Source organism: Cyanistes caeruleus, chromosome 18 (assembly GCF_971803275.1).
Source record: "Cyanistes caeruleus chromosome 18, bCyaCae1.hap1.1, whole genome shotgun sequence".
NCBI lineage: Eukaryota > Metazoa > Chordata > Aves > Passeriformes > Paridae > Cyanistes > Cyanistes caeruleus.
Window position 1 is genome coordinate 11786608 of NC_141718.1, and position 21055 is coordinate 11807662.

Below are 21055 nucleotides of genomic sequence, written 5' to 3' on the forward strand. Positions count from 1 at the left end.
CATCCCACTGGTCAGATCAACTGCTCAGAACTGTTTGAGTTGCCACAAGCCAAATTCTGCATCAGAGCACTCAGGAAGCAGTTTGATCACACCAAGCACTGAGGAAGCAGATCTCAGTAACACCAAGCCCTCCCAAGAGGAGTTTGTTTGTTTTCTCAGGGATGTTTCTCCCCTTCCCTTCTTCAGCTTCCAGCCCAGAGCTGACTATGGAGCCTAAAGAATTAAGGAGGTGACTGCCTGAGCCAAGACTGAGTTGATATTACTCAATAATAGTGGTGGGGGGCTGCAGAGGGGCAGCTGGCAGCAAAGCCAGCCAAACTCTCAGGTCCTCACTCAAGCCAAGCTGCTGATGAGTAATGAAGGAAACCCAGGAGAGATGTGGCCACTTGAGAGAGCTGAGGGAGGCAAACACACAGCATGCAAATCACATCACTGCTTGGACAGTCTCCACTGCCCTCATTAGCTCTGTGCAAACACGCAGCTCAGGGAAGTCTTTGCCCCAGTGCGTATTTTGCCAAAAGGGAATTTCAGGCCAGGAGCCAAGATTCACTTCACCAAGAAACTATATTTGTCTTTGGGCAGACAGTTACATCGTTCAGTCAAGGATGGAGGACCTGAAGATGGAAAGTCAAAACAAATGCTTAAGAAAACAGCCTGTGGGCAGAGAAACGTGAATGTACCAGGAAAATGAATGAATGATCCGTAACGGTGCTGTGCACAGCCAGTGTGGAACAGCTGCAGTCACACCAAGCAGCCCACGACTGACAGAAATAAAATGATCCCAGTGTCTGAAAGCAGAAATATGAGTCTCCATTTAAGTGCCCAAGTTGTGTGCTGGCAGCTCTCTGCTCTGGTTCCAGCTGGGCCGTGCTGCCCGCCCTGCTCACCTTGTGAAATCGATGACGATGTCAGCCCGTCCCTCCTGCACCTCGGTGAAGGTCAGCGGGGTCACATCGCTCCAGACTTTCAAAGCTTCCTCAATGGTCCTTCTCACTTTAGCTTTTACAAGTTGCCATGGGAACCTGATAATTCTGGAAGGCAACAGACACCGGGGGAGGAGAGGGTCAGCTGCTCTCCCATGAACAGGGCTGACACCAGTTCCACAGTCAGCATCACTAGGGCCACCACCCTCAGCACCAGAACATCTCCCATCCGTACATGCCCTGCTCCAGCACGTTCTACCAGGCAACATGTGCAGCAGAGAAATCCCACCAGTGTTGAAATCCTCTGGCTGGTGTGCCAGAGTTGAGTTCCCTGGATAGATTCTCTGTTGTTCTGAAGTGCCACAGCACTCCCCAGGTCTATCCCCTGGAAGGCCACCACCACAAAGATTCCTGAGAGCAGTGTGATGTGGTTTCTTCTCCTCAGTCTCTGCATTTTTTGCCCCTGGAAACTTGGGTTCACTCAGCAGTTGAGCAGTCTGAAAGGTCTGCCACAGAGGGAGGTTTCTTTCCTTTCCACTAACAGTGTTGCTCTATGTAAATCTCTGCCGTGTTTTTTTCTTTAACACTATTGACCAAAAAGAAATGAAAGGAAGAAGCCTTTCTGTTGTCTACAGCTTCCTGATGGTGTGAGGAGCTGTCTCCTGTATTGGATTAAGCAAAAGATGATTTACATGCTGTCAAGGTCCATATGACTGCGCTCACTTCTCCACTCATACCCCTGAGGGCAGCTGGGAAGGCAGCACAGCCCTCCCACCGATTGAGTAGATTCACCACTGAGAACGTGTGGGCTGATTTGGGCAAAACTTTACACTGAAGTGCTGTTTATGGGACCATCAACAACGGCTGAATAAAAAGATGTTTTTAAAAGAAGCTGTGAGGCGATCCCCCCGCGGGTGGCTGCAGGGCCGAGGCGGGGGGGAGGCTGAGCGCAGCCCGTGTGAGGGCAGTGAGCGCAGGCTGGCAGAGCAGAGGCTGAGCACACCGTGCTGCCCAGGCTGCCGGGAGCTGGGTGTGTGGAGTGTGCCCCTCAGAGGAGGCTACACTGCAGGGTACGAGCCCAGCGTGCTTCCCGCTGCCCTGCGGCTCTCAGGCTCACAGCTCCGGGGAGCATCACACACCGAGCGCTCGCGGAGGGAAAAGCAAAGCAGCCTGAGCTCCATTCCAGGCCTCCCTTACTTGTAGGTGAGGTTGGTTTTGTCCCAGCGTCCCCCGGAGAGGACGAAGCGCTTCTGGCGGTTGCGGCCGCTCTGGCCGTCGGGCAGCAGGGGCAGGTCGGGCACGCCGCAGCGAGGGGGGTTCCAGGCAGCCGCAGGGAAGCCCTTGGCAGGAACACCCGTGCCCACAGCCAGCCACGGAGCCTGCTCCTTCCAGGTGTGATGCTTTCGAGACACGTCCTGAAAGGCACAAGCAAAACCACGACTCCGGTGTCCGTGAAGACGCTTCCTGCTCAGAGTGGCACAGCCACAAACCGCTGGCTGCTTCCCCAGCGGTGCTGCAGCAGCAATGAGCTCCAGCTCTGCCCACGGCTGTTCACAGCCTGCCCCCACAAACGTGCCGTGCTCCTGCTGCTCTGAGGCTGCCTCACACCTGGGAGGGAGGCACTGTGTCATGCCATGGCACCCACTAAGCACTGCGTTATTTTTGGGTCACGTTTCCTTGGCAGCTGGCCGGCAGGAAATACTTTTGCAGGCTGTGGATGAGAACCAGACCCTTCAAGTATAAAACAAATCACTAGGGAATAAATTCTCCCCCTTTGCCCTACATCCTTTATTCCCTCCTGGCTCGGTAGAGGTGACATTAATGGGAGGAAGTCTTTAGTCCCCAGCACGCAGTTGTGTTCCCTGTTGTCACTTCCGTGGTGTCCTCTTGCTGTCCTGGCACGGTGGGCAGGTGTCAGCATGGCCAGGGGACGTGGCAGAGCAGGACACAGGGATGTGGGGGTGACAGCCAGCCCATGGGGCACAGAGCAGCAGGGACTGTCCCTGCAGCCCCCGAGGAAGGACTGCACCATACCCCCTTGTCTCACTGTACCTGTGATTCTGCTTGGGATAAGATCTCCTGGGCTCTCCCACAATTAGTTGGAAAATCAAGGTTTCTCTTGACAACATTAATTAATGCTAATTAATTAATTAATTAATATTAATTATTAATTAATTAATTAGCTGACTTCCACTGCTTTCCCACGTGACAGCAGGACTATATTGCCACCATGAAACACAACCCAGGTGTCATTTCCAGCCTGCTGTGAGGTGTGTGGGGTGAGAGGTGCTCAGTCAACATCACTAGGCTGCAGAGGGCCAAACACAGATTTTTTTATTTTATTTTTTTTGCCTGATTTTATTCAGGAAATGTAAAGGTGTTTGCAGCGGTGGATCTCTACCAGGACAGGCTTTGTCCTACAGGGATCCAGAGGGAGGACCTGGGCTTTAGGCAGGCTCTTTCTTCCCCTGCAAAGAGCTGCCTTCTTCCAGGCCAGCTTTCCTGGCTGCCCTGCCAGGGACACAAAGGTCAGGATGGCCCAGTGCCAGAGCTGCCATGATGCCGTGTAATCCGCATGCTGCCACCACTCTGCTGCCCACAATGGGCCCATTCATGCGGGCTGGAATGAAGTGTGAAGGCCCTGGCGTTAATTCCACCGCTGAGCTCCGGCCCTGCACTGGCCTCTGGGTGAGGCACAGAGGGACAGGGGAGCCAGGGAGGTCACACAAGATGCACTTTGGGTGTCCATGCATCACTTCAGGCTTCTTGTCTGTCTGTCACCGCTCTAGCCTGCTGTCCCCAGACAGACAGACAGACAGACATCCTTGGTGGCCTGGCACCTGCCTTAGAAGCATTGATGCAGTCCTGGTGTCCCAGTGCACTTTCACACACCACAGGAACTGCACTGGCAACACATGGTGAGAGGGAAAGCCTTTTTCACATCCTGAACAGCGAAACCTGTCCAAGCCACCAGCCACACACTGAGCATCCATTCAGAGCTTTAGGGGGAGGAGGAGCACTGTCCCAGAGGAGCCTGCACAGGGCTGCTCCTGCTGAGCACTGGAGCCCTGCCAGGCTGGAGATACCTGTTTCTCTAAGAGGAGCTCTCTGAGAGCCACCTGGCACTCTGGCTGGGCTGGCAGCTACTGCCTGCAATGGGCAGCTGGCAGGAGAAGCTGACAAAGTTCATGTTCTGGCCAACATCTTGCTCTCAGTCTGATGACACCCAGGCACGTGATGGCAACTGTGCCACCGAGCACAGCCTGGAGGGGTGCTCAGCCCCTTGCTCCTGGGTGCACTCAGGAGCACCCACTGCCAGGTCCTGACAGCTGAGGACTTGGGGTGATGAATGCATCTGGTTTTCCAAGGCCAGGAAGTGCAGGAAGTAGGAGCACTGGGAAACCCTCGAGAATTGCTCAGGTAGGTGAGTGGGCTGAGGCTGGCCCACATTTTTTATCCTTTACCCCTCTTTTTCTGTCTTGATGATGCTCTGCACATTCCCTTCCTGGGAAGGGCAGCTGCCTTACAGGCTGGGACCACTGGCATAAACTGGAGATTACCACTCTCCTCTGCCCAGGAGCAGAGAGAGGAGAAGCTTGCCCTGAGGAATCCCATGTTTAGAGGCGCACCAGAGGCAGCTTCTCCCTCCCCTCTTCGGTTAGACCAAGGCCTCTGTTACAAATCCCAGCTTTCTAAACCCCACTGTGCAATACCAGGACCCTCTCTGCTCCTCCTGCCCTTTGCAGACTCGGTCCTGGAAGGGCCCTGTGGTCCTGTGAGTGGCTCTGGGTGTGGCAGGAGGCAGGACCTGCCCTGCTGCCCTGCGTGTGCCCCAGACAAACAGCGGCTCTCTCCCTGTCGTCACTGCACCGACTGCAGGACCATGGCAGGAAGGGCTGGAAAATGCCACTGCAGGCACAGCCGGCGAGGGGAAATGTGACAGGCACAAACCACTTGCCAAACATTGTCCCAGGGGACACCCAGGCTGGAGATCTTGGTCTCCTTGGCTGGACACACCTTGCTGCAGGCACTTCCCAGGGATTAGATATCGCATCCGCTTGCTTGAGGTTGCATCTTTCCCAGGCGGTGCTGAGCCCAGCCTCTCGTGGGGAGATCCTGCTTTGCTCCCTGAGCTGTGGTACCCCACCCCACTGCCCTGCTCAGGGCTCACCCAGGGCCCTGCTGCTGCTGCTGAGGCTGCTGCAGAGCTGGGCTGGAGGGAGGAGGGCCCTGGCTGCTGGGTACCTATCAGGGCATCCCCACTTGTCCCATCCCACCAGCAGAGGGGAAGGGATTCCCGAACACAAAAGCAAAGCAAAATCCCTGCAACCCTGGACAGGGTTTGTCCCATCAGAGTGCAAAGCAGAACTGAGGCTCTGGCTGAGTGTGTGCAGCCACCTGCACTGCCCCTCCCTGTGTAACCCATAGCTGGGGCAGCTGCTGGGTGTGGGAACAGCTGGCTTGTAGTCAAGGAAGAGCCCAGGGCTTTGCAATAGAGGCTGGTCAGTAAATGTGAATATAGCACAAGCACAGAGAGGATTCCAGGCCTGAAACCAAGGGCTGAGGGCAGTGAGGACAGCAGAGGAGCAAAGCTGTACACAGAGAGAGGGCTGTGCTGCAGGCTGGTCACAGCTCTTCACAAAGAAAGTGCCTCTTCCTGCAGCCTTGTGACTGAAAGGCTGAGGGGGAGCAGGAGGGAATGGACAGATCCCATGGGACAGCAGAAACCACAGCAGAGGTACAGGCTGCCCACTCAGTTCCTCACAGCTTTATCAGCCTTCGAGTGCTGTGATACAACAGCCATCACCTCTGGCTCTGCTGGAGCCAGATGAACATCAGCCAAGCTTCCCAGGAAGTGTTCCAGCCATCCCCAGGAGCATCTTTAATCTCACTGTGTTGGGCAGCACTCGCCCTGCAGAGCTCCTGGGAGGAGCAGCAGCAGAGCCACAGCGGCGTATCAGCAACACCACATCTAAACCAGCAAAGCGGGGCTGGTGCCTGGTGCTGACAAACCCACGGCTCTCCTCTGCCTGGGCCCGTCCTCCTCTGCCTGCCCTGAACTTCCACTTGTGTCCTCTGTTGTGTACCTAATTACCTGGGCTCCTGCCTGCTTCTGTGGCATGGACATGAAAGGAGACCCCTCTCCCTGTCAGACAGGAGCGACTGGACAAGTTACAGCCTGAATCCCATCAGTCTTGGATGCTGCCCCTGTCACTGGGGCTGTTTCCTCTTAAGCTGGGGAATGAGCTCATGGACTCTGTCTCCATTTCCCTATCCCTTCTGCTCCTGCTTTTCCATTGCTTCTGTTTCTGCTTTCTCTGTTTGTTACTCAGAGTGTTTGTCCTGCTGTTTGCTGTCTCTGTGGCTGGCAGCATTATCCTCCTCCTACCTACGAGCCTGCACCTCAGAGCACTCCTGCCCTTATTTCAGTGGGGAAGGACAGCAGGGACGCTTTCTCTTGCAGTTCTCACACAAGACAGTTCTCTCACCCCATTTTTGCCCACAGTGGGGTGGCTCTGCACCCCCTGGACAGCAATGTTCCTATCTGAGATCAGCACTTCTCCTGCTGCATAGACAGATTTTTGTCCAGCCTGCCTCTCTGCCCAGCATGGACTTGCAGGGGTTGGATCTGAAAGTGCAGCTGATGGTTAATGGTAAAACTAGAACCAGCTTCATTCTAGTCAGGTTGTGTTCCAGGAGCAGGCTGGGCTCAGAAGGTGCTGATGCTGCAGGTGAAATTTCATGGCAGAAACAGGAGTGTGGTGTGGTCTAACCCTGAGCTGGACGTGCACTGTCAGTGGAAGCAATGCCTGGGCAAAACCACCAGATTTATTGACCCTGCCTTCCCCAGGACAAGGCAGAGTCTCCCAACCCCTCTATGAATCCTTGCTCACACAAAACATTTCTGCTCCAGGACTGGCCCCTCCACGCTGGGCTGCAGCCGGGTCCCGCTGCAGACAGGGCACAAAGGCTGAGGCCAAACAGGAGCTGCTGCAGTGCCTGGCCCTGCACACACAGTTGGATTTTCCTCTCCACTCACTTCCCTCACCCCATGGCACCATCCAGCACCACCTCCTGGGGCCTGACACTTTGTTTCCGGATTACTTGGTGGTAGTTGTTGTTGGCAGCAAAAAAAGGAAAATGTTTATTTTCCCTAAGCAACGTGGAACATGAAACATTACGGACTGCAAATGTTTATGCCCACAGACAGAATGAGGAGAACCAGGCTTTGGTGTAACAAGAGAAAGCAAATGAATAAACACTGCAGGACTATTTTTATTATCAGACATTTTAATTACGTGACAGTTTGTGAGACTATTCCATCAACAACAGCACAACCAAGCTGCTGGTGTCACCCAAGCAACAGTTTGCCAGAAACAGGAGAACTTGCAGAGCAAACAAGCCCCAGGATGCTGACATAGCAAAAGGTTTCAAGAGCCCTTAATCTGATGACCTAGAATTCCCCTTGAAACGAAGAAACTGCTCAAGGATGTGGCACACTCCTGGCAGGGGAGGAGGGGGTTGAGATGTTTTGTTCATTGTGCACTTACATCCAAGCTAAGGGGAGCCATTGGCTACCAGTGCCTCTCTCCTGCCCAAATCCACCGAGAGGAGGAAGCCTGGTCACCTGCCTGTCCTTGCTGGAACTCCTCTATCTGCACCAGGATCTCAGTGAACATCTAAAACATGTCTGTGGCCCTCAATGAACCCCTGAAGTGCTCTGCTTTTCATTTTGCTGGCCAGCTATGTGCAGACTCAGCAGTGCTTCCATTCACTTTAGGCTCAGCCATCCCCAGTGCAAGAACACCCACAAACCATTCATTTACCTGTCCATATATTTGGGGTTAGTAGGAGAGAGCTACTCAGTAGGAAAAAGTAGGATCAGCATCCCTGCAGGACAACTTTCCACCAAAAATTCTCTTCAAACAACCCCTACACAGTGCATCCCTTCTGCAGAGCCCCTGGCACAAGTTACGGTGCCAGGGCAGGATAAGTGAGGGGGAAGCCAGTGCAACAACATAACCTGGAGAGGGGGATCCTCCCCAAACTGCTCCTGTCCTCTCTCCCTGCCCCATCTGCTCTGCCAGCTGCACCCCCAAGCCCTGCCCCACTGCAGGGTGTGCTGCCTGTGGGAGCACAAACACAGCAAACCCACTGGAGAATAACTACTTACATGTGTCTTGAGTCTCTCCCAGAGCAGAAGATAAACATGCCTAAAATTACCCCACCACTGACTGCAGGATTTAAATAGCCAAACCAAAGAGTGCAAATCAAACCCTTCCTGCGGGAGCTGCCTGAGCCCGGAGCGAGGCAGGCAGGGGAAGGCAGCGCCTGCTCCAGAGGGGAACTGCTGTGTTCAGGGGGACCTGGACGGTGTGCAGGACCCCTGATGGGTTATGTTGGTGGCTGGGGGGGTGCCCAGCACTCCTGCACGGAGGGAGACCTGCCCAGAAAATGCACTGACTTTGATTTCCCAGGGGAGCCGAAAGCAAGGCAGGAATTCGGAGCCTGTGCGTGCACAGCCCCGAGGACTGCAGATCTTTTGTTCTCAAGTTTTACAGTGGACACCAGACACAGCCTTTATTCTGATCTCAGTTTTCTCTTTCTTTCTTTAGGCATTAGTATAAAAGTGAAGGAGCTCTACAGGGTTTGCCTCAAAGAACACAAGTCCTTCTGCAACCCGCCCTATAGCCTGGCTTTAAAATGAATCTTAGCCTTTGATTCCCTCTGCTCTCTGCTGCTGCTGTCTTGGAGCTCCATCAGCCGGGGTGCAGCACACTCCTGCACCCGGGCTGTCCTTGGCCACCCCACACCTAGCACAGCTCGAGGAACTCCTGCGGTCTGTCACAGCTCGAGGAACTCCTGTGCTCTGTCTCCTAGGACTGTGAACCTCTTTTCCCAGCTCAGCCCCTTGGCTCCTTTCTCCTTCATCACCTGACAGCAAAAAGTGCCCAGACAGGAAATTAGCTGTTGTCAGATATTTGGGGAACATCCCTTTGTGCAGCAGGCTCGGAGTGGTCAGAGCAGGGAACACAGTGATGGCACAGCTCTCTGGGGGAGAGGGCACAGTGGCTGTGCCTCTGCCAGCCCAGCAGGGCCACCTCAGCTGTGCTGCACTCGCCGGTTCCCCGGCTGCCAGAGGGGCTGGGTGCACTGCTGCCAGCTAACATCGTGTAAAAACAGCTTCACCTCAGAGGCAGCAGAGAAACCTTCAGAAGCCTTGACACCAGATGAGGAACCCAAAAGAGCAGCTATTTGGAATGAACTGCTATTTGAAAGGATGGGAAATCATCTGTCCATTCCCAACCCAACCAATGCAGTCACCATCCCTGCAAAGACTGAGCCAAACACATGAATCTGAAACCCCGAGCCCCACGTGGCTGATCAAACACAGGAGCACAAGGTGTTCCTGAACACAACATACCTGCAGGAGTATCACCTGCAGTTACTCCAGCCAAGAGGGAAGGATTAGCACTCGGTGGAGAGCTTTAGCCTAGGATGAAGAAGAAATCCCCTCTCTGTTGGCAGACTGCCAGCTGGGGGGACATTCTTCTGGAGCTGGATTTGATGGACCAGGAATCTGAGCAGCCCTGGACCCCTGCATTAACTCGGTGCTCTTCAGCAGTTTGGTGCTTCCCACTCCAGGCCAACTGAGCTGATCTCCAGGAACCCCTGCAGTCGGTCAGCGGCTGTGAGCGCTGGCCAAAGGAGAGAGATGAACGGGGCCACGGCAGCTGGGCTGGGCTGGGCTCAGATGGTGCCAAACCCTGGCTCTCCCTTCCCCCCGGATCCCACACAGGTCCTTGCTGGCAGCCAGACCAGGACCAGAGGCTGGGCAGGTTCCCCCAGGAGCAGCAGCTTCCCAGCTGGCCCAGGGCAGAGCTTGAGGCACCTGCCAGCCCAGCCCGTGTCCTGCAGGAACCAGCAGTCTCCAGTGGTGTGGGGGGAGCTCTGCCCTGGCACCGCTTGCTGCTCTCCGAGGGGACTCACCCGACAGGGCAGTGTCATTCCTGGAGTGCAGGGTGCCAGCACCGAGCCCCACCTTCCTCAGAGGCAGAGCAGAGCCAAGCACGGTGACATTTCGTTTGGAGGAGTGCGAGCACTTTGGGGGCCAAGGCTGCTCTGTGCCAAGTCCCAGCCCACAGCAGATTTAGCAGCCAAGCCAGAAAGTACTCAGATGACAGAGCTGATAATAAAACCATCGACAGAACCTGAACTAATCCCCTTGGGCTGCTACTGGGCATTTGCTCTGTTATTATTTCATGGCACAGCAGCGAAGCGCACGTCTATAATAACCCAATTACACACGCACACATTCCCAGCACAAGGAGCTCTCTGTCCTCTCCGTCCCCCAAATCCCTCGCACGCCGCTGCTCTTCCCCGGCAGGCGCAGACCCTGCTGCTCGCAGCTCGGTGCCAGGTGCTGGGGTCGGCATGTGCAGGAAGAAAGAGCCCTGCTGCTCCCCTCCTGCCCGAGACTTTGACTCTTCCCTTCAGTCTCGTCTCCCCGTATCGCTCCTGGGACGGGCGCTGTGTTTGGGCAGCAGCGGTGCTCTGCTGCCCGGAGAGCACGGGGGATGCCGTGTCCTCTCCGAAACTCTGCTCGTCCCGGTCCCCGTTCTCCCTCGGGAGCACGGCTGTGAGAACTCCCCTGCAAGCCAAGAGGAGCGGGAGCACGGCCGGGGCAGGAGCGGCCGTCCCGTGCGGGGTCCCGAGCGCGGCTCGGGGATGGATGGAGCGGGGGACGCCGGCTCCTCCCGTTCGGATGTGCCGGGGAGACACCGCCCTGGGGCCAGCAGCGGAGAGCGGCGGGGACACGGAGGGAGGCAGCGGCAGTTCCCGACTCACCGGTTTGTGGCGGCGGGCGGGCGCGGCGGGGGCGCAGTGCAGCAGAGCCGCGGCCAGCAAGGCGGCGGCGGGCAGCGGCGGGCGGGCCATGCCGGCCGGCGGAGCGGGCTCGGACATGGGGCACGGGAGGGGCGGGGGGGGTCCTCGCTGAGCCTTTTATCCCCCCACCGTGGCCGCCTGCCCTCCTCCTCGCGCCTCCTCCCGCTCCTGCCTTTTGTTCTCGCCGAGCGGCGGCTGCACGGGCCGGGGGGACACGGCCCGGCGGCATCGCGGGAGGGGGGTCCCGGCTGCTCCGCCCTGCCAGCCCCCGGGGGCGGAGCGGGGCGGGACCCCCCTCCCACGCCTGCCCGGCCCCGGCCTCCGTGAGCCCGCTCCTGTCTGCCTCGGGGTGCCTTTAAACGGGAGCATTTAAAGGTGTCTCTCGCCTCTCCTGCCTAAGGGTACCGCGGGCTAAAAACCTCTTAGTGCCCGTGGAGACCGCTCCAGTCCCCACGGGGAGTAGCTCACAGCTGTGTTTAAATGTCTCTGCAGCCCTGCTTTGCTCACTTTTCCACTCAAACCTCGCACTTTACAGGAAGGCTTTCCCTAGCAGGGATGCGGAGGGAGGGGAAAGAAGTGAGCAGCTCCCCATTTTGGAGATGCCAAAGCCTTCTCCGTCTGCTCAGCCACCTGGAGATGGGGGCAGCGATGCACAGATCTGGTGTCTCGGTTCCTGTTTCTATGGGAGAAGCCCTGGATTGTGTCAGCATCCTCTCAGCAGACCGAGTTTAGCTGAAAATTGTTTCAAGAAATGTATTGCAAATAAGAAAACTTTGATCTCCAGCTGCTTGGGCTGGTGTGCTGGGAGTGGGCAAGGCTTCCTGACATCCCAGACTCTATTACTGCTTTATTTGTCTGTGATCAGTTGTTCATGTTTAGTTTTATGGGAACCATACTGACGATGTAAATGCTGGGTACGGTGAGCAGATGTGAGAAGAAAGAGCCTGCTCTTGGCTTTGGAAGGTGCTGCAGTGTTTAACTTGCAGGCTGTTAGCAAGATGTCCCTGCACCAGAGCCCCATGCTCAGCACATCCCCGAGGCCTTATTTGTAAGGGGGGATAGGGGAGTGGGGAAAGGGCTGTGCGCTGTGGAATTTACCCTTGTGCTGTTATTCTGGCTGTGCCCCAGGAATGCAGAGCAGACCCTCGTTTCTTGCCTTTCTCTGAGCCAGACAGCTGGGTCCCAGTGAAAAAAGCTTTCCTGCCTTTGTCTCTCTTTTCTTTAGTGTCTTTTCTTTTAATGCTGGTGTCTCTGGGAGCTCAGTGCTTTCCAGCCAAGGCAGTGGAGCCCTGGGGAAGCGGGGAGAGGCATGGGAGCAGCCTGTAAGGCAGCAACAGGCAGTTTTGGCTCTTCTTAATGAAGGGAGACTTTTAAAGGGGCTGTTCTGGGAAACTTGGTCCTTGCAGAGATGGAAATGTGTGAGAACTGCTGGCTCCTGCCAAGGCACTTAGCACAAAAGAAAGTGCATGGTGTGTTTGGGATTACAGACATTTCCCAGCCAAGCAAGGCGATGTTTGGCAGCAGGAACACGGCCCATTGGGTGTTCTGGGGGCTCCCTTGCTCACCTTCTGCAGAGGGCCATGTGTGCCGCCTACTGAAGTCCTTTTTGCTTGTGTTCCTGAGCTGGGAGCTCTCTGTCTGTCTGTCTGTCTGTCTGCAGCCTGATGGCCGCACCAGATGAGCACAGGGCTCCCACCCCAGCCCCAGAGCACCGACAGTCCCACATCTCTCAGTCCCACATCTCTCAGTCCCACATCTCTCAGTCCCACATCTCTCAGTCCCACACCTCTCAGTCCCACACCTCTCAGTCCCACATCTCACTGTCTGCTTGCTTTCCTGCACCTCCTGCCACGCTGGAGCCAAACTTGGGCTTCTCGGGATGGCTGCAGGAGCTCAGGGGAAGTTTTCATGGCTGACAGGTCTTGTTGGTCACTGATGTTGCTGATTTAGGATCCCCACATGGAGCTCTTCTTGCTCAGCACGTGTTCCAGGCCTTCCAGCCCTAGCAAGTGGCAGAGCTGACATGAGCTTTCAAGTCCTTCTGACCACAAGCTCTTCTCCCACTCCCCTAAGGCTTCCCAACAAGGAGGGCCTTGTGAACACCTGGGCAGGCAAGGCAGCATGGTAAGGTGAGTCTCCACAGGAACCAGCAGCTGGGCATAGCCTCTCTCTCCAGCCCAGCAGGTGTGAGGGGGAAAGAGGCTGTGAAAGAGGAAGAGAACAGCAGGTTTGATGCTTTGTGAGCAGCAAAGAGGTGGAATAACTCTCTCAGCCCATGAGCCACTTGGATGTGAAACTGCTGTAAGGCACTTGGGACTGAGATGAGGTGGGGGAAGAGCTGTCTGATGAGAGCAAAGGGGAAAGGGGAGGGAAGTGAGAGAGAAACTGAATTTAAATGGATTAAGCCTGTCTGTCCAAAGTCCTTTGTTTCCTGCCACCTCCCTGGTGTGACTTTCACAGCTGTATTCCGTGTGCCTGGGGACCTGGCTTGGAGCTTTATACCCCCTGGGCATTTCCCTGAGCAGCTGGAAGAGGGTCCAGGAGCCAAATCCCCAGGAGAGAGAAACCCCTTTGATTTCTCTGATGTCTTTCCTCCTCTCTCTGTAGGAGATTCCCTCATGAACTGATGTCTCCAGCATCACGGCTCAGTAGGTGACAAATGAGGACATGTCCCCATCAGACAAATCTCTGTTCTCACCTCTTGCTTTTGGGGTTCCCCTGTTCTTTGGCCCTGGTACTTTGTTTTTCTCCTGGGCAGCCAAAGTGGGTGTTCGTACAGGTGGTGGTGGGTGCAAACAAGGCTGGTTTGTTATGTGCAGTGAACTGCCCATGTAAACACAATTGTGTATCAGGAGTGCTCTTTTAATCACCCATTTCTCCTCTGCTGGCAGCCCAAGGCATGGGCAGTGGGCAAGAAATGGTTGTGGAGTGGAAACTCAGCCTTTGGGCCTGGACTCACAAGTGGAAAGGTAGAGTAATACGCAAAATAAAGCAATACATAAAAATGTATGTTGGTCAGTAAAGTGCTTTGCTTCAGATCTCTTCTGGGGTTTTAAAAATCTTTAAAATGGAAGTGCTGGAATTGTACAGGCTGTCCTGGGTCCAAACAGTGAACATTGAAAAAACAAAATTTTTCCAGACTTCAGCTTAACTAGCTCAGTCTCACTATGAATTTCCAGAAAGACTTGCTGGATTCCCTATTACTTATTTGACATCTATTTTCTTTTGCCCTTAAAACTCCCCTTTCTTTGACCTTAATTCTGGCTTGAACCCAGCAGCACAAAGTCAGAGGAGTTTGGGATCTGCTTGATGCGGTGCCCTTATGAAACCAGGGGCACACGTGGGGCAGAGCTGTGGGGCAGAGCCCCTGGCAGGGCCAGGAGTGCCTGCAGGGCAGCTGGGCAGCCACTGCTGCCCTCTGAGCTAGGAACATGCTGGCAGGAATGTCCTGCCCCTCACCCTGCAGAGGTGCACTGCACTCCTCAGGGCTCCAGTCTCACAAGGGGTCTCTGGGGGAGCACTGAGGCAGCCACAGTCTGTCCCCAGTGCAGCTCACACTGCAGCTCACACGGTGTCCGAGCATCCAAACAGCTGCAGGTCCTGCAGCTCCTCCTGCCCCTTCTCCTGCTGCAGCCCCAGCAGCCCTGAGACGCAGCTCTAGACCCAGTCCTGGATCAGCCCTGGATCAGCCCTGACACCCAGCCCTGACACCCATCCCTGAGACCCAACCCTGGACCCAGCCCTGGACTCATCCCTGGACTCGTCCCTGGACCCATCCCTGAGACCCAGCCCTGGACCCAGCCCTGACACCCACCCCTGACACCCAGCCCTGGACCCAGGCCGGGTCTGAGCGCTGGGGTTCGGCCCCGGGGAGCGGCTCCCTGCCGTGGTGAGGGCCGGTGCGGGAAGGGAAGGTGCGGGAAGGTGCGGGAAGGTGCGGGAAGGGAAGGGAAGGGAAGGGAAGGGAAGGGAAGGGAAGGGAAGGGAAGGGAAGGGAAGGGAAGGGAAGGGAAGGGAAGGGAAGGGAAGGGAAGGGAAGGGAAGGGAAGGGAAGGGAAGGGAAGGGAAGGGAAGGGAAGGGAAGGGAAGGGAAGGGAAGGGAAGGGAAGGGAAGCAGCTCGGGGAGCTCGGCCGCGGTGTTGTTGTCTCATCATCTCTGCCCCCGTGCCAGGAGCCGAGCGCACACAAACAGAGCCGGGCAGAAGCGCTGCCTGCGAGATAAGCCGGGCGAGGAAAACACATCCATCTTCGTGTCTCTTGGCCCGAGATGCAGTTTCATCTGCTGGCATTTTCCTGGCGTAGGCTCAGGGCACACCACAGTTCACCTGGGGAGCCAGACGCCGGGGAGCCAGCTCCCATCCCAGCGCTGCTGGGGCTGAGCCGGGCCGGGCGCTGCCCCCGGCTCCAGCCGCTGTGCCCGAGGGCGATGTTCTCACCCCAGCCCAGGGGAGGAGCCCCAGCCACAGCCTGGACAGAGCAGAAGCGGCTGGGATACGGGGGCTGGAGTGCTCGGTCCATGAGGAGGAGCTGCCGGTGCCGCCTCGCAGCGCTCCCAGCCTGCCAGCTCTCCGGAATGGCGAAACGCCCCCCGCCCTTGGCTCCCTGAGATCCCCTCCGAACTGATCTGAGACTGGAATGTCTCCTGGGATGTGATTCCCTCTAGCCCGAGGGGAACTGCGTTAATAAAACCCAGCGTGAGCTGTGGAGGAGATGGGGGAGGAGGAGGCAGGGCTGGTGAGATGGGGCTTTTACGAACAAGTCGCAGGGCTGCTGGAAATGTCCCGTCCTGTCCTCTCTCCCTCTCCCCGTCCCTGGAGTCGAGCTGTGGAATTCAGGGTGTGGGTCGGGCCTTTTCTTCACGCACGTTTCTGCTCAGAGCAGCCAAGCCCCTCAGCTCCCTCTCTCCCCCCTCCCCAAACGCTGCTGAACTCCCTTCCCTGGAGCAGGTCCCGCTCCCCCAGCTCCTCTGGCTGCTGCTGGGACCTTCCTGGCCCTGCACATTGCTCTGGCATCGTGCCCTGCTGGGGCTCACCTGTGTCCCCGGGATGTGCAGCCGGCTCGGCAAGGAGGGCAGCGGGAAGGAGAGAGGGCTCCCCACACCTGGGCAGGACGGGGTGGCTGCACACATGGGCTGCTCGCTGCTGGCTGAGCAGGACCAGCCAGACACGGGGCTCTGACTGAATAAAGCCATGTAAAGGCGGTAAGGATGTGAGCCGGGGGGAAAAAGACAGGAGAGCAAGAGGGTTTGGGGCCAGAGGAGATATCCATGAAGAGAGACCACGGAAATGTGGATTTTATTGGTGTGAGCGCACTCCTGGCTCCCTCTGGGATGCAAAGTGCCTCTCCCAGCAGTAACTTGGCACAGCAGTGATGCCAAGTCCTGCCATTCCAAACTCCTGGATGCTCTGTGACACACACTGCATTGCCACTAGCAAATGTCGCTGGGATAAATTGGTTGGACAGTGCCAGAGATCAGTTCCCAAAGAGTTTTCACACTTTCTTCTCGGGCTGCAGGTGCTGAACTCTGAGACTGAATTGTCACAAACTCCCTGTGGAAGCCTCAGATCCAGGGGAGCACCCAGAGACCACACAGCAGACTCTGAGGAGCCATCTAAAAAGACACCACGAGAGCTTGCACAAGGCTGGGAATGAATCCAGCACAGCATCCACAGTGTCCAGCCTCTCCAGAGAGCCGAGGGGTTTGCTCAGACCACTGATTTTTCTGCTCCTACAGAGGAGGATCTTTGCACTCTTCCCAAGGAAGAGCCCATGGATGGAGAGTTCAGCACTTTGGTGGAGATGCCAACTGAAAGCATTTCAGCAGAAATCATGAGAAATCAGAGTGCTCAACCAGGCTGCCCTGTGCATTTGCAAGGGTTATTGACTTTCCACGTGAAAAGGAGATACCGCTGGCTTCTTTTACAGGAAGGAAAAGATATTTAGTTTCTGTCTGAAAAACTTCTGTTGGAAGCTGATGGCTGAGGAGCCTCAGTAGGACAGGAAGAGCAATGTGATGACTAAAACGCGTGAAACATTTTGAAGAGCTGGGACAAAAGACCCCGAGTGTGTCTGTGCCCTGTTGTGTGGAGGCTGCAGCATCTCACAAGATGTCTCTGGGTGCTTTATGAGCAGTGTCCTGGCTCGGGAAGGGGCAGAGGTGGGGAGGCAGTCACTGTAAAGCTCTGGTTGAAAGCAGTCGCTGTTCATGGGTTGGTGCTAAGAGCCTCCTAAAGGTCAAGGGCACCTCTGCCTCACACACAGACCCACCCTCGAGTCTGTAGCTGGGCTTGGGTTGTTTCCTTACAGTGAAACTCCATCAGTGCCCCCCGGAGCTGTGTGGGGAACCATCGGGGCAGCTCCTGGAGGTGTCTGTCTGTGTGTCTGTCTGTCTGTCTGTCTGCAGAGCGAGGGGGAAGCAGACTGGCCAGGGAGTGGCTGTGTGGGAGCAGGAGGGAATGGCCTCTGGGCAGACTTTTGGGTGAGGAGGAAATGCTCAGTCCTGAGCCCATCGGCCTGGACAGCAAAGGTAAAACATGGACAGGTGAAGCAGGGAGCCTGCACAGGTGTGAGATCCCTCCAGGGCTCACTCAGCACTGTTATCTCCTGCGAGGGGTGTGAGCTCGCTGCTTCGGACTCCTGAAACCGCCTGACAGATCCCAGCCCCAGGGGAGGCAGCAAAGGTCACAGCCTCATTGCTCAGGACCCCCAGACATGCACCAAAAAAACCCAGTGCTGGCTTTTTAACTGGCCTTTTACCTCTGGACTCAGGTTTGCTGTCCTGTCCTGTGTACAATTTGCAGTATTTGTCCTCGGGATCTGAGGATACACCAGATGGGTTTTGGAAGAGGTAATTTCTTGACTTCTCTGACTGCAGAATTCGGGGACACAAAAGCCCCTCTTTCAGTTACAGTTAATGGCATCAGCCTTCAGCTGGGATGAGAACATGACTCCAAGAGCAAAGCCCCACTTCTGGATGTGTGACTACAAAGGAAATGGAACTTCCTAGATGCAGTAGCCACAAGGAGATTTGAAAGAAAGGTCTTTCTACCTCCTCTCCTTTCCCCACCAGGAGCTGAGGGCATCCTCATTTGGCACCTTCCTCCACCAGAGCGGGTTCAAGTGGCACAGGTAAAGGCAGGGGTGTTCCTGCACCTCCCAGGACCCACAGGCATGGCTGAGAGAAGCCTCTTCTGAGGGGGAAAAACCTCTCAGTGCAGCTCATGTGTGCCTGGGGCTCAAACAGGAAACACTCATGATGTGCATGGATTGGGGTCCAGGAGAGCCTTCAGACCAAAAGTGGGTTAGCATGAACGAGTTAAAATCCTTTCCTTTGCTTGGTGAAATTTATTGAAAACTACATTGTTCATCTGTTGAAACTTCACAGCTGTTGAGATTGCCCTCAGGGCAAACCACATCCAAGAAATGGCATGTAGATCCTGGAGCACGGGACTTGAAAGCTGAAACGTTGCTCTGAGCGCTGCCTCCCTTCCCTCGCAGTCACGTCTGGCCATCTGCAGCTCCTCCAGTCACACACTGGGGGCTTCTCTTCCTCCCATTGCTCCTCTCTGACTCCTGCAGCACAGTCCTTTTGTTCCAGGCACTGCATTTTGGCTGAAGAGCAGCAAGGATGCAGATACAGGAAGATGTCTGTGTGGGGAGTGTGCTCCAGTGGCACCCAGAGCGAGACAGGGCTGTGTGCCACCATGGGACATCACCTGCCTGTGGCACTGCTATTTTATCCCTTGGGGAGCAGTGGTGAGGCAGGCCTGGGGCAAATGTGCCACTTGCTCATGAAAAATCTGTCAATTCTGTTTAGTGCTAGCAACTTGACTACTACTACTATTATTATTATTATTATTATTATTATTATTATTATTATTATTATGTTTTCTTTATTATTTTATTATTTAGTTGGCTGCAACTCTGCTTCCTAAAAAGGTGTATGGGATAAAAAGGTAGTTCTTGAATATTTCCTTCTGATTTGAGTGCTCTGTGTGAACTTGGGGACTGAAATCAGCCACTTGGCACAAGTAAATTAGGACTAGCTAGAGCTCAAACAACAAAATAAAAGGAGGACATGAGAAACCACTGAGTGCATGTACTCAGTCACAAATGATTCATGGAGTAATTTTGAGCAGCAAACACACTGGTAAGAACTGGAGGGTTTGCTTCTTTTAGGGGATCGTCCACAAACAAAAATATTGGCGAATCCATCAGACGCTTTCTTCTGCTTTGAATAGTTTGCCCAGATCCCCGAGCAATCATCCTGTGCAATTTGCTGCTCACCTAAATAACTTCAGGTACACCCAGAGCACTGCCCAGATCTGCCCCTGCACGCACTAATTAGGGCTCTCCGAGCGCAAACCTGCAGCTGCTGAGGCTCGGGCTGCACGCCCGGTGTGCCCCGACCCCGCCGGGAGCGGGCAGGACGTGCCCGCAGCCGGGGGTGGCTTCTGCAGGAGCCGGGGGTGTCACTGTCCCCCCAGCACAGCCCTGCCAGTGCAGCCAAAGGCGCGGCCAGCGCTGTGCCCGCGGCACGGCCAGACAGGCAGGAGACGCCGGTGGTGCATTCCTTACCTGTGAAACAACCTTGGGGAATTCCTGCAGCTCTTTGTAGCCACATTTCAGCTGTGACAGCGTGAGGATTTCAGCGAGGCAGACTCTGGAGGGGGAGGCTCTAAGTTCCTGTTAGAGCAATGGAGAGAAAGTTCAAAAAACACAGACCTGCCTCTGAATTCTGTTAAGTGGTAGCAACTTGCCTGCTTCTATTATTATTATTATTATTATTATTATTATTATTATTATTATTATTATTATTATTATTTAGTTGGCTGCAACTCTGCTTCCTAAAAACAGTATGGGATAAAAAGGTAGTTCTTGCATATTTCCTTCTGACCTGAGTGCTCTGTGTGAACTTGGGGACTGAAATCAGCCCTTACCTGGAGGATGAACTGGCCAGCCAGGGCACCAAGTTATTGAGAAATTACTGATTTTGAGTAAATCCTCACAGAGCTATTCAAGAATTAGTTCTTGTCTTTCAGATTTATATGTCCCTAAAGCCAGAGTCAACCTTCAAGTGTAGGCAAGCCCTAACACTTGAACTGTGTAAGGAGAGACCTGGAGCAGGGGAAAAGAGAGAGGCAAAATGAAGTTACTTCATTGAATCACAGATCAAATTCAGTGTGAAAAATAGCGGAATTAGGAAGTTTGGCCAGTCAAACAGTGAAAATTGTTGCAAGGATATTCAGATGTAGGTGAGGCCCTCCTGCAGAAGCCCCCCGTGGGAGGATGGCTCCTGGGCAGGGCTCTCACAGGGAGACCTGACACCGAAATTCCACCTCCGGAGCCGAGGCCTCTCCAGCTGGGAGCGGAGGGTTTGGGGTGGGCGGTGTGTGCACGGGAGGAGCTGTGTACACTCAGCTTCCCAGACAGCCACAATAAATTATCTCATTAGTAAATGCTCCTCAGCACATACTCGGCCTCCCACTGCACAGAAAAACTTTGTGTCTAATTAACCAAATGAAAGGGTCCCCAGACGCAGCTGAGGGATGCGCTCAGCTTGAAGCCCAGGCTCCTTCAGCAAGTTCTGCGCCTAGTGGAACTAATGAATCTTGATTTCTTACGGCTGGAGCTCTGGCATTCCCTGTGCCCCCTGCAAGTCCGTCCTCTCCTCCCTCCAGCACATGCTGAGCCTCTTCCTACGGCCAGGAACAGCCAAGCAGGGAGAGGAGCCTCAGCCCCACACCCTGATGGCTCAAGCTGGCAGAGCTGAGTTTCCTCACAGCTCCCCGAGGTCACCCTCGTGTCACCTCCTGCCATTTCTCTCTCCTGTCTCTAAGACCTCTGTTTGCTCTCATGGCTCGTTGGACAGTGCCACACTTCTTTCCTTCAAGGAAGGGAGCCACACTTCTCCAGGACACACACCTGGGGAAAGGAAGAAGTGCAGGTGCTGCTGGGGCAGGGGCTTTCCAGTGACATTCCTCTGCTCTTCCAGCTGCTCCACCAGGCAGTGGGAAAAGACAGGCAGGGAAAGGCTGGATGTAAAATGCTGCTGTTCAGCTGAAAGCAGCACTGCACAGCTCCCGGGGCAGGAGAACTCCCCGGCACTGTGGGAGGAAGGATTTGGGAGTGTTGCCCCTCACCGGTGTTTGTTTGAGGAACAAATCCTCTCTTTGCTCAGGAGTGCAGGAGCTGCAGCTCCCCCTGCCCAGCTCCTGCACCGAGGGGTGTTTTGCTTTACAAAT

The 21055-nt window shown here is 55.2% G+C and overlaps 1 protein-coding gene and 1 long non-coding RNA gene across 3 annotated transcripts in view; both read right to left on the bottom strand.

Moving 5' to 3' along the window:
* MMP11 (matrix metallopeptidase 11) overlaps positions 1-11041 on the bottom strand; it is an 18118-nt gene extending 7077 nt beyond the window's left edge. Inside the window, exons 1-3 of one of the 2 annotated variants that reach the window (XR_015277722.1) lie at positions 10773-11007; positions 2121-2338; positions 888-1031 (exon numbers count right to left, since the gene is read on the bottom strand). Coding sequence is in view for 1 of the 2 variants with exons in the window: in XM_086855775.1 (XP_086711901.1) it covers positions 888-1031; positions 2121-2338; positions 10773-10889 (479 nt within the window). In the remaining variant the exon portion in view is untranslated. Of the gene's footprint in view, positions 1-887; positions 1032-2120; positions 2339-10772 lie in introns of both variants that reach the window. The other variant, XM_086855775.1, reaches the window with a different exon arrangement.
* A 5037-nt stretch (positions 11042-16078) lies between these two features.
* Positions 16079-19496, bottom strand: LOC111936659 (uncharacterized). The gene is made up of 2 exons (XR_015277724.1): positions 19389-19496; positions 16079-18458 (listed from the first exon to the last, which is right to left on the bottom strand). It is a non-coding gene; the product is annotated as an uncharacterized LOC111936659 (long non-coding RNA).
* Between the last annotated feature and the right edge of the window lie 1559 nt (positions 19497-21055).